Source organism: Dendropsophus ebraccatus, chromosome 1 (assembly GCF_027789765.1).
Source record: "Dendropsophus ebraccatus isolate aDenEbr1 chromosome 1, aDenEbr1.pat, whole genome shotgun sequence".
Taxonomy (NCBI): domain Eukaryota; kingdom Metazoa; phylum Chordata; class Amphibia; order Anura; family Hylidae; genus Dendropsophus; species Dendropsophus ebraccatus.
Window position 1 is genome coordinate 143,557,169 of NC_091454.1, and position 13,178 is coordinate 143,570,346.

General features: G+C 44.0%; 1 protein-coding gene across 1 annotated transcript in view; it reads right to left on the reverse strand.

Annotated features, from left to right (window-relative positions):
- The window catches only part of HCN4 (hyperpolarization activated cyclic nucleotide gated potassium channel 4), a 143,198-nt gene that overhangs the window by 35,403 nt on the left and 94,617 nt on the right, over positions 1-13,178 (reverse strand). The window contains exons 2-3 of the mRNA XM_069981093.1: positions 7,053-7,476; positions 6,057-6,218 (exon numbers count right to left, since the gene is read on the reverse strand). Of these exons, the coding sequence (XP_069837194.1) occupies positions 6,057-6,218; positions 7,053-7,476 (586 nt within the window). The remainder of the gene's footprint in view (positions 1-6,056; positions 6,219-7,052; positions 7,477-13,178) is intronic.

The following is a 13,178-nucleotide window of genomic DNA, read 5'->3' on the forward strand; positions in this document are numbered from 1 at the left end:
CATCCACTTTTTCGGCTTATGGCAACTTGTGACCAGCAGTAAAATCTATCTCTATTAATCATGCATCTCCTTGTGTAAACAGGAATTGTACGGCCAATAGCCATGTATTTAACTGGCCGCACAAATGATTTAGTGATCGTTCGTGCAGCCCAGGGGCATGATTAATTGTGCCTTGCAAAGGCACTGCAAATGAACACTGATCTCGCTGATTTCTCTCGTTTGCAGCCACGGATCTTGGCCAGAGTAGACAGTAGATTTTTATCTTTTAATATTTTTTATTATTATTATTTTTATTATTAATTACTTTTTATTATTACTTATCTATGCAGGAGATTTAAAGGTCTGTATCAGAAGTCCCATCCACAATAAATATATTTTAAGAAATTAATTAGCACAGAATGTTGTACTTAAATAAAATAAAAAGAATAGATACAGTTTCTTGGAGTGAACATTCATGTAAATCCTAAATATACTTGCATTCACAAAAAGAACATAACCTCTTCCTGCTGTACATAGTAACATTTGTTTTTTTTACCAGAACATTGCAAATTGTAAAAAAAAAGTGTTCATCAAGGCACTTAAGGGAATATCCCAGTAAGAAAGATTCGGGTTTAAGTGAGTGATGGGACTTCATGCGTGTAGAGAAAAGCATACTATAGATAGACTTCTGTCAGAAGCGTACATCACCTCTGTGCTATAGCATAAACATATATGTACAGTTGCTTTTCTCTGGTGCCCAATACAAGAAATACGTAAGCAATATGGTATTTTTCTTAGAATACACTTTTGACTACAGGAGGCAGCTATTCTTTAAATTTGCCCTTAAAGCAAATGTACCATTAGGTACATCGCTTTTTTTATTTTATTTCCAGTAGCAGATTGGTGCCGGTGCAGGGATCCTGGTGGCACAGTCCTTTTTTGAAACGGTCAAACCGAGAGGGGAAACCGGGTGGCGTTTCAAAAAAAAAAAAAAGACCAAGCCACCAGGATCCCTGCACTGGCACTGATCTGCTACTGTAAAAAATTTTTAAAAAGTGTGATGCCCCTAATGTTTCATTTCCTTTAAAAGGAATGTGTCATCAGAAAATGACCTATTCTTTTTATCAAGTTTTTATGTTAAACATATTTTGTAAGAATGTTTGGTGATAAGTGCAGTCTATGGAATCACGTCTGGAGTGTATACACATAGTATACACTCCGGCCAGGATCCCTAGTGGCCGCAATAAAAACTGACATGTCAGTTTTGTGCGGCCCCTATTCATTGAATAGCGGCCGCACAACCCTGACAGTGCACTCAATGGAGAGTGCGGCTCTGGCCGCACTTTCCATTGTGTGCAATGGTGAATTGGAATGCGGGCACACACAGCTGTGCCCGCATCCCAATTCTATAGAAATGAAGTTAATAACCTAACTGACACCGGCCCTTCTGTGACTCGGGTCACAGAATGGCCGGTGTCATACGTTGTGTGAACGTGGCCTTAGGGTGCCTTCAGATGTACGGTATCGCTGCTTATTTCTCACACAAAACTCGCATCAAACTCACATGAAAGTAGCTGCTTTTTTTGTGGTGTTTAACTTGCCTGTGAAAGTCATGTAAAAATCAAAACTCGCATGTAAAAATCGCACCAAACACGCAGTGAGAATACACATACATTGGCATGATAGCAATCAGTATCACTGTGGATTTATGTGCGAGAAACTCACAGCGATAAATACACAGCGATACATGCGTGTGAAGGCACCCTAAAATAGTAAATAAACACCCACTATAAACCAGCATGATGCATTTTGAAAAAACACAAAAAACACAATGGACGCAACTAATGTATTAAAAAAAGTGATAGCATATCACTGGGAAACATAGATGCAGGTCTACACAGGTCCAACATACAGGGTGCTACCTAGCCCGATGTTACTAGACTGCTACTGATTTGATTTTTTTTTATCTGGCTGGTAATGTCAAAGAGAGGGGACCCTACTGACTTAATTTTTTTTTTTTTTTCTAAAGCAAGTAGGGTCCTCCTTTCTTCAATTATCAGCCAGGTGGAAACCAAACAGAAGCACCCTAATAATAAAAAGTAATAAAAAAAATCCCTCACAGTGACAAGCCACCTTCTACACACACCACACACACAATAAGTCACACCCCTCATTGTTGAAGCCAAAGTGTCCCTGGGCTGGGGCACTCCTTGGCTGGGAATGGTGTAAGGGGGACCACGTTAGGGGGCTGGGGTGGGAACAGGAAAACATTGTGGCACAGCAGAATGGAACAGAATGCACAAATCGCTTCTGGTTTATTTTGGCAGAAAAGCTATTATTATAAATTAGTATTATGGCAGGTAGAATATTATATCTATTTTCCTTAGTTGAAAACAGAAGCACTTGAGAGCTGCACTAGAGCAAATTCTTCAGAAAAAAGTACAGAACAGGACTGTCCTGGGTCATGGACCAGTTGACACGTACAAAGAAAACCTGCAGCACCCAGGCTTCAGTTAAACGGATCATACAGAAAAACATAAGGCGTCATTTCCGCTGTCTCTTGCAGCCATTTTTAAGCATAAATGGGGGTTGTGACCAAGTTTAAAGCGACTCTGTACCCACAATCTGACCCCCCAAACCACTTGTTCCTTTGGATAGCTGCTTTTAATCCAAGATCTGTTCTGGGGTCCGTTCGGCAGGTGATGTAGTTATTGTCCTAAAAAACTACTTTTAAACTTGCAGCCTGTGCCAAACGAGAGTATCTGTGCCCTAACTTTGCACCACCCCTCTGTCCCTCCTCCCCACCCTCCTCATCATTAGGAATGCTCCAGGCAGATTGTCTCCTATTCCCCACCTGTGTCACCCGGCATATGGGCTGGATCTTTAAAGGGAGCCAATCACCCAGAAAATCAATGTAAAGACAAGGATATGTGCTGATAGATCACCCAGCACACTTCCCAAATATGCCCCTGTAACCTCTGTGCTCCCCTCAATTAGACAGTAATCTTACTTTGTTCAGGTCACGCGCTGCATGTAAATTTTTGCTAAGTAGTCCTGGTGGGCGTATGTAGTCCTGGTGGGCGTATGTAGTCACGGTCCGGGGGCGTATCTAGTCACGGTCCGGGGGCGTATGTAGTCACGGTCTGGGGCAGTAATCACGCCCAGAGGGGCGTGATTCGGAGGCTTGCGGTCCAGTGACGTCATCTGGCGGCTTGCGTTCCGCGTCGCGGCCGCGCTGACGTGTTCGGGAACCCGCGCATGCGCAGTACGTCAGCGTCGTCTCCTGCCGTACTGCGCATGCGCGGGTTCCCGAACACGTCGGCGCGGCCGCGACGCGGAACGCAAGCCGCCGGATGACGTCACTGGACCGCAAGCCTCCGAATCACGCCCCTCTGGGCGTGATTACAGCCCCGGACCGTGACTAGATACGCCCCCGGACCGTGACTAGATACGCCCCCGGACCGTGACTACATACGCCCACCAGGACTACTTAGCAAAAATTTACATACAGCGCGTGACCTGAACAAAGTAAGATTACTGTCTAATTGAGGGGGGCACAGAGGTTACAGGGGCATATTTGGGAAGTGTGCTGGGTGATCTATCAGCACATATCCTTGTCTTTACATTGATTTTCTGGGTGATTGGTTCCCTTTAAGCACCTGTGCAATGTTCAGCAGGGAGAAAATGTTCCAGTGGAATGGGGAGGGTGGGGAGGAGAGACGGAGGGGTGGTGCAAAGTTAGGGCACAGATACTCCCATTTGGCACTGGCTGAAAGTTTAAAAGTTGTTTTTTAGGACAATAACTGCATCACCTGCTGAACGGACCCCAGGACAGATCTTGGATTGAAAGCAGCTATCCGAAGGTACAAGCGGTTTGGGGGGTCAGATTGTGGGTACAGAGTCGTTTTAAAAACAGGATAGTGCAATCAACTAATCAGCATGCAATAATAACAAAGTTGTGAATATAATACTGACTAGTGACATAATAGTCACAGCAATATCAGCGTTCTATCCAACAATTAGTGTGCAGTAGATATAGTGATCTATAATTGCATGCATATAATCATGACATACATTCTTAATAGAATAATAAGTAGGCAGCCGCTCGCCGCTTACCATACTTACTAAGCACTCGGCACAAAAGGCTGCTTAATGCACATGCCCAGACAGCTTGCTACCAACAACAGAAAACATGTCATAGTTGTATGGGCCAATCAAGGTACTGAGAATGGGTGGATAGATTTACTGGCAAACCGCTGCCGTGCATGGCTGTAGAGCAATCAATCTGACTGAAGCAGAAGATAAATAGATTGAATTTATTGCAAGTATAAAAACATATGCAGTGAGAAGAGAACATTGGGCTTAAGAAAAGTAAATCTGTACCAGTCACTCAATATGGCATACTAGAAGGGATGCATCCTCTGTAGAAGACACAAACCCTCATGGCTGGTGTACGTTATGCAAAACCCATCATGTCTATAACATGCAGATATGCAAAGTGTATACCGCATAGCATTTTGAAAAAAGACCATTTCTTATACAGTAAGTATAAGAAAAACAAAAACACACGCAAATGGAGTAAAAGGGAATTCCCTCTTTCAGAGCTGGTGCACTGCAAGTGTTCTTTGCACACACACACACACACATATATATATATATATATATATATATATATATATATATATATATATATATATAAACCAAATTAACTCACTACTGGCCACCTTAATTTTTTTTTGCCAGTGCAGGATTACCATAATTACTTTTAGAAATGCATCAACAATACTTAAAGGGAATATGTCATCAGAAAATGACCTATTCCTCAATCAAGTTTTTATGTTAAACATATTTTTAAGAATTGTTCCTGATGTTTATTCATTTTCCATTTTAATACTCATAAAACAATCCTGAAATCTTGCCGTTTTTATTTCAGCCCTTAGACTTAATTAAGACTTAAAATTAAGCTGAGACTTCCTGTCCTGAACAGATCATTTGCCAGCAGTTTTCTTCTTATCAACTCAGACAGGAATATAGTGACAGGTGACACCAGTATACAGATAACAGAGGTACATACAATAGCTGTTGCTCACAACTCAGGGTCCCTCTCCTGTGCAATGAACCCACAAAGCATGCTTAGAAATGTGTCCTATACAAAGAATAGGGTCCGGAGATGATCACTGTGTCTGTTACAGGGGACTTCCGTGAGGCATGTCAAAACATGCTGGTAAAAGCAGCTTTGGCAGCCTCCCTAATAATCTACTAAAAATAAAATAATTTTTTTTTAATTAAATGAAAACTGATTAGAAAAAAGAACATGTATCTGGTTCTAGTCAGTAAAACAAATCTAGGCGATACATGCGATATAAGCCAGACTGCTAAAAACAATGGCTCAGATTTATTCATCTGTGACAAAAACTGTCTGATTTGCCTAGAGCAACCAATTACAGCTCGGATTTTATTTCCCAAATTGCTCTGGTAAAATATGAGCTGTGATTGGTTGTTATTGGCAAATTGGATAGTTTTTTTTTTTTTAAATCTCAAACAGATTGATAAATCTGGGCCAGTTATTTCATTCTGAGAAAATATGCCCCATTGGTTAAATGCTTATGCTTTGTAATTATTATCTGTGCACACTTAATGCTAAAAGGCCATGTCAGGCTGCAAACACACAGGGCGGATCCGCAGCCCCCTGCCCTGTAATGTCTATGGGAAGCCATACTCGCAGCGGGATGGAGACTGCCCCATTAACCCCCCGCTGGCTGTAGCATATACATTACCTGTTCCACGATCTGGCTTGCTTTGGGGGTTCTCGGCTTTATGTCCCACTAAGACAATCAGTGTGCTGCGGCAGGGCAGCTGAGTGGGACATCCACCCGGGAACTCCAAAGCAAGTATGGCTTCTCACAGATATTACAAGCCAGGGACTCGCAGCGAAATTTACTCTGGATCCGCCCTGTACGTTTGCAGCCTTCAAATGTGATATTTTGCACAATACAAAACATTTTCCATTGGTTAAATTATTTGTAATTCTGGAAATGTTGATCTCCCAATTTCAGTTAATTTTCTATTATACTCACCTGCATGCGGTTCAAAGAAACCCAACAATTATCAGGAAATTCCTGCAACATGGGCACCAAAAACTGTAAACACCCATCCCAGTGGCAAAGAAGTAACATCATGCCAATTAGATTTACAATGCGTACCACGGCACTTGCCAGGTCATACGTCATGTGAAAGATCTGTAGGGGAAAATACATGAGTTATCAAAAAACGTACAAGTAGATAATGGGGAGCATTTAAGTGAGAGTGGCATTAATCATATGAATTAGGTAAAAAATTAGAGGCTAATGCAGAAGTAGTGGAAACAATGAAAATAACAAAGCTGGACCCAGACATTTAGGGTCCTATTCCACGGGCCAAGCAGGGCCCGATCAACAATGTTTACTGGGCCTATTCCACGGCCCGCTGATCGTTGAGTGAGGGCTGCAGGGACATCGTTACCGATGTCCTTGCAACCCTTGTACCATACATTACCTGGCAGGACTTGTCCTCCGCTCCGTCTTCCTCCCCGGGTCCCGCGGTGCAGCATCAACTCCGGTGCAACCTGTCTGAAATGTCAGACTGCTCAGCCAAACACTGGCCGCGGCGGTCCTGGCCTGTGATTGGCTGAGCGGTCTAACAGCTCAGTCAGGCTGCTCCGGAGTTGATGCTGTGCTGTGGGACCCGGGAAGGAAGACGGAGCAGAGGAGAAGTCCTGAAAGGTAATGTATGGTGCTTCTCAAATCGTCGGTCGCCTGCCGCGCACCGCTATTCTATGAAGCGATGCGTGGTGGGGGACCGACGATTTTAGGTCTGGCCCTAAATAAACGATCAGCTGATGACATGATCATCGGCTGATCGTTTTCTCTATTCCACTGAGCGATAATAGGCCGAATCGGGCCGATTTGGCCGATTATTGCTCCCGTGGAATAGGCCCCTTACAAAAATAATATCTTAATGTTAATTTCACCTTGTTCCCATAGCCCTTAATGTGGCAATGCAGTAGGGAAAAACAAAGAAATACTTGAACCTACTTCCTCCCATTGATGAATGTAACGGATAAGCCTGGAAAGTCTCAAGAGTCGTAGCAAGCTGAGCACTTTAGTGAAACGTACAATTCGTAAGGCTCTGGCAGTCTTATAAACCTCTGAGTCAATTCGTGTTTCAACAATAAGAAAAATGTAATCCACAGGAATAGAGGATACAAAGTCCACAAGAAACCAACTTTTCAGATAACGAATCTTGATGCGTTGCGGCTCTAGAATAATTTCCGTATTGTCCTCTACTACAATCCCTGTGCGAAAGTTCAGCACCAGATCCACAAGGAAGAAAGTGTCCGAGACAACATTAAACACAATCCATGCGGGCGTGTTCTCCTCCTTAAAGAACGTGATTCCCACTGGAATGATAATGAGATTCCCAACCATCAACAGTAACATTGTTAGGTCCCAGTAAAACCTGTAAGTGAAAGAATGTAATATATATTAACAAGACCAACTTCTTATAGTCTTTAATCACAACAAATGTAAATGTGTTTATGTCATACAGTTTATTACCAAGTCTCCATGTTTATTCTTATGATATTTGTGATAGACGCAGGGAATTATCCTTTGCATTCCTTGCTAGTGTGTCCTTCACTTTCAAGACAAAGACACAAGTTAAGGACACACTAGTTTAAAAGGGTGGAAGCAACATATTGATCATGAAAGAAAAGTAATATCAGAGCATCAGGAGTAAAAGTGGATATCTATATAATTCCCTTTAAACCATTATAATACTAGGGGTTGATTTAATCTGAAAAGGTAGGATTTTGCTACATGTAAAAATAGGATTGAACCCTTTCAAGACTATGGGTCATTGATGCATCAATACCTATGTCGTTTTTAGACATCAGCTTATGGGATCATAATGATCCCATAAGCTGATGTCCATACCTCTGCCCCCTCTACTCTGTCCCCTGCCGCTGTTAGAATCTTGTAACAGAAACAGGGGAGAGAGGGGAGGGGACAGAGGTCACAGCGGGCCAGCCTTCCCTCCCATTCCCCACAGCCTCCGTAGCTAGAAACCGGAAGCCTGAGGCTTCTGGTTTCCATGGCTACCATTGGGGCTCTGCGATCACTTCGCAGAGCCCCGATGGTTACCGAAGAGAGAATTCTCCCTTTGTAGAGGGAGAATTCTCTGTCTGAAGCCTCAAAGATGCTGTGGTCATGCTGACTGCAGTATCTACAGGGTTAACTGCTGAGAGTTGCGCCGGGTCCTGGGCTATCACTGATAGCCGGGACCCACTGGGGATGACACCAGCATTGTGTCATCCAGCATCGTAAATTGACGTCCCTGTAGCATCGGGCATAGGCTGCAGCAACATTAACTTACTGTGCAGTGGTGGGAGGGGGTTAAACACCATCAGGTATGTTCAAACGGTTCTCCAGGCACCCTCCCCAGGCCTGTACCTTAAAGTGTACCTGTCGTAATAACTTTCAAAACCTAAATCAACAGTAGATGTGATATAAACCAAGTTTGCAATTTATATTCTTTTTTTTTTTTGTAGTTATCATGGGAAACACGGCACTTCCTGTGTTCTGACTTTTTTTTTTTTTTATTTCAGACAGTCTAAACACAGAAAGTCCCATGTTTCCCAGGTCATCTCTGCTCACAGAGAAGGCAGTCATGTGATTATGGACACATTATGGACTCTCTGTACTGGCTGGAATTCCTGTATTTAGTCTGTTTTTTTCAACCAGCACAAGACTAAAAATCTGCCTTCAGGAGACTGGAACAGGATTTGTGGTAAGTACAGCTTTGTTTTACAGCACGATAACAAAAGAAAAAAAGACAAAAAAAAACCTGTATATTGCATCCTTGCTTTATATCACATCTGCTGTTGATTTAGATTCTGAAAATTATATGTATTAACCTGAATGCTCGGCAGCAGATTCACGCTTGTCTGCCCGCTCCACGGAGCGGGCAGACAGCGGGAATCATTCCCGGAGGTTCGGGTTGGTACGAAACCGAACCGAACTTGGTTCGGACCATCCCTAGTACCAATCATTTAAACAAACTTCTCAAATGTCAAACCAGAAGTTCTATAGGCTTTATTATAATTCTGTCCATCGCTGCTTTAGCAGTAAGAGCAGAGATGAAGTGGCAGAGAGCCTCTGCTAGGTGCCTTCTCCTGCACCAGATTTATCATGATTTTTGCCCGTTTACGATACAAATCTATACCTTCTTCAAAGCAGGTGTAGATTTACTCTGTAAAGCCTGTGCAGGGACCCACAGCTTAACTAAGAGGCATATGCCTTTTAGTAAATCTGACTGGGAAAAGACATATATATATTATTCATATTATTCATTACAGACATCTTGTGATTAAGCATTATTGTGATATAAATTTGGCTTATTTTTTAAACAAAAAAAAGTTTTGGGGTCATTTAAAGGGTTTGGCCCCTTTATAGTAAAATAGTTCAGTGTACAGTATTAGTAAGTGCACTCACTGTATATACTGACAGCAGCTCCTGGTATACCTCACAGAGCTAAAATCAGACTCCCCTCCTCCAGGCTGTGTTGTCCTGTTCTGTTCTGTGTTGAGTCTGTCCATATGATTGCTGACATGGAGGGGCATGGGACCATGTCCCGCACCCTTGTGTCCACCACTGAGCCTGTATATGTCTATGGAGGACACTGGGGAGTGGAAATGGTCACATGCTCCCAGTGTCGGACTGGGGTACCTTGGCCCACCAGGGAAATTGATTCTTGGGGCCCACCCAATATATAAAGACATAATCAGCGCCAAACCTTTCACGTTAGTACAGCGACTTTGCATAGAGCTGTGTATGTGACCAGCAACGCTAGTGCACTGCCAGTCACTTATACAGTTGTTACTGATTTATGCAGTTGTGGTAAAACTGCACCATTTATGTAGAAACTTTAATGAAATTCCAACAATATTGCTGTAAAAACACATAAAAAATGTCATGTGTGAACACAGCCTCAGAAGATGAAGGAAAAAATGACCATCTAGTCTGCTCCTCTATTACAATCTCCAGCAGAGGAGACCCATGACGGTTTATTCTAGCCTCACCATAAGGTGTTGGGCTGGAATAAGACTTTAAAAGACCATCATGAAAGGCATATCAGTGGTCAGCGTGTGAACCTGGCTTTAAAATGTAATCTGCCATTTTATACATCTACTAGTAGAAGAGAGAGAACACCATGCGGCGCACATAGCGTATTACTGCAGAACAAATGTGTGTAAGTGGCTAAACTTGCTGCTCACCTTGGGCGGTCATGCTACAAGCCCAACACCGCCAGTCACTTTAGCGGTGGTTTGTACACCTTGATGCCGCTTGCAGCCCTTTCAACGGAACCAGGAGACTTGGTACAATAATTCAGCAGTGAAGATAGCACCAAAGTAGTCAAAAATCTTGTGACTTTATTACCTCCCTCTTGTGCAATGTTTTGCCTTACTCAGAGCTAAAACGAAACATTGCGCTAGAGGGTGTGAATAAAGTCACAAGATTTTTGACTACTTTGGTGCTTCCTCTGCTGCTGCTCCGGAGGGGTGCAGTCTGGTGAGGGGGTATTATCCTACCTATCACTGATACTGCTGCTGCTCCAGAGGGGGTACAGTCAGATGAGGGGGGCATAATCCTCCCTATCACTGATACTACTGCTCCAGAGGGGGTGCAGTCAGATGAGGGGGTATTATCCTACCTATCACTGATACTACTGCTGCTCCGGAGGGGTGCAGTCTGGTGAGGGGGGCATAATCCTACCTATCACTGATACTACTGCTCCAGAGGGGGTGCAGTCAAATGAGGGGGGCATAATCCTCCCTATCACTGATACTACTGCTCCGGAGGGGTGCAGTCAGATGAGGGGGGGCATAATCCTCCCTATCACTGATACTGCTGCTGCTCCAGAGGGGGTGCAGTCAGATGAGGGGTACATAATCCTACCTATCACTGCTACTGCTCCGGAGGGGGTGTAGTCAGATGAGGGGGGCATAATCCTACCTATCACTAATACTGCTGCTGCTCCGGAGGGGGTGCAGTCTGGTGAGGGGGGCATTATCCTACCTATCACTAATACTGCTGCTGCTCCGGAGGGGGTGCAGTCTGGTGAGGGGGGCATTATCCTACCTATCACTAATACTGCTGCTGCTCCGGAGGGGTGCAGTCTGGTGAGGGGGGCATTATCCCACTTGTGTCTGCTGCTTATATCTTTATTTTTGATACAATCGGTACAATAGTTGAGAAGAAGTTCACACTCTGGAGGTCCCAGTTGTGCAGGAGATCCGTGAGGCTTGGGCGCTGATCGGCTGAGTCAGGATTCTCACATCACAGATGATAGGAGTTGTAGTAGACGTAGGAGTAAGACAAATCAATGGATAATGTGTTTCTAAGGGAATCCTCAATAGATCTGATGATCTCATTTGATGAAACACGTCATACATTGATTAAAGTCTTACTGTTATATCAACTACAACACCTATCATCTGTGATGTGAGAATCCTCAGCTGATCAGAGCCCAAGCCTCACGGATCTCCTGCACAACTGGACCTCCAAAGTGTGAACTTCTCATCACATACATACAGTATACATATATACACAAATAGACATACTGCAGACACACACTGTATACATATATACACAAATAGACATACTGCAGCCATACACACTGTATACATATATACACAAATAGACATACTGCAGACATACATACAGTATACATATATACACAAATAGACATACTGCAGACACACACTGTATACATATATACACAAATAGACATACTGCAGCCATACACACTGTATACATATATACACAAATAGACATACTGCAGACATACACACGGTATACATATATACACAATTAGACATACTGCAGACATACATACAGTATACATATATACACAAATAGACATACTGCAGACATACATACAGTATACATATATACACAAATAGACATACTGCAGACATACACACGGTATACATATATACACAAATAGACATACTGCAGACATACACACTGTATACATATATACACAAATAGACATACTGCAGACATACATACAGTATACATATATACACAAATAGACATACTGCAGACATACACACTGTATACATATATACACAAATAGACATACTGCAGACACACATACTGTATACATATATACACAAACATACTGCAGACATACACACTGTATACATATATACACAAATAAACATACTGCAGACATACATACTGTATACATATATACACAAATAGACATACTGCAGACATACACAAACATGCAGACACAACACACCTTACATATATACATCTAATCATACTAACACACACAGACTCACCAACATGGATACACAGATACAAAAGCATGCAGATTACACATAATATATACACTATATACATGATAGAAAACACACACACACACACACACACACACACACACACACACACACACACACACACACATATCACTCACATGCATAAACACATGACACATGTACAGACACACACTGATGACAAAGATAGACAAGTATATACACACACACTTACATGTTCAGCAGGGCAGGAAGCTTCAGTCTTCTTATCTCCATCTTCTCTTCTCCCTGCCAGGCCGGGCAGCCTGCAGCCTCTCCCCATCTCCTGTGCACCGACTGCACACATAGCAACAGGAGAGTCACGTGATTGCAGAAGGGAGGGGGATGGAGGAGGCCCTGCTGCTGCTGCTGCCGCTCTCCTGACAGGCAGGAAGAGGTCAGCGCTGAGGCCCAGAGCAGATGTAAGGAGCCAGGTGAGCAGGGGGGAGGGGAGGGCCCATGATTACAGAAAGAACGGGCCCTGATGCCGTGCTTAACTCACCCAGCAGTGTGGGAGCTCCCGATACCAGGCAGCTTCCAAACGGGAGGCCCCACTCTGGCTGGGGAGGAGGGGGAGAAGGGGGAGGAGGGGGAGGGGGGGGGGGAGGGGGGGGAGGAGGGGGGGGGGGGGGGAGGGGGGGGAGGAGGGGGAGGAGGGGGGGGAGGGGGGGGAGGGGGGGGAGGAGGAGGGGGGGAGGGGGGGGGAGGGGGGGAGGAGGGGGAGGAGGGGGTGGGGGGGTGGGGCCCACCGGGGGATCCCCCGGCTCCCCGGTGGCCCAGGGAGGGGGAGGGGGGGGAG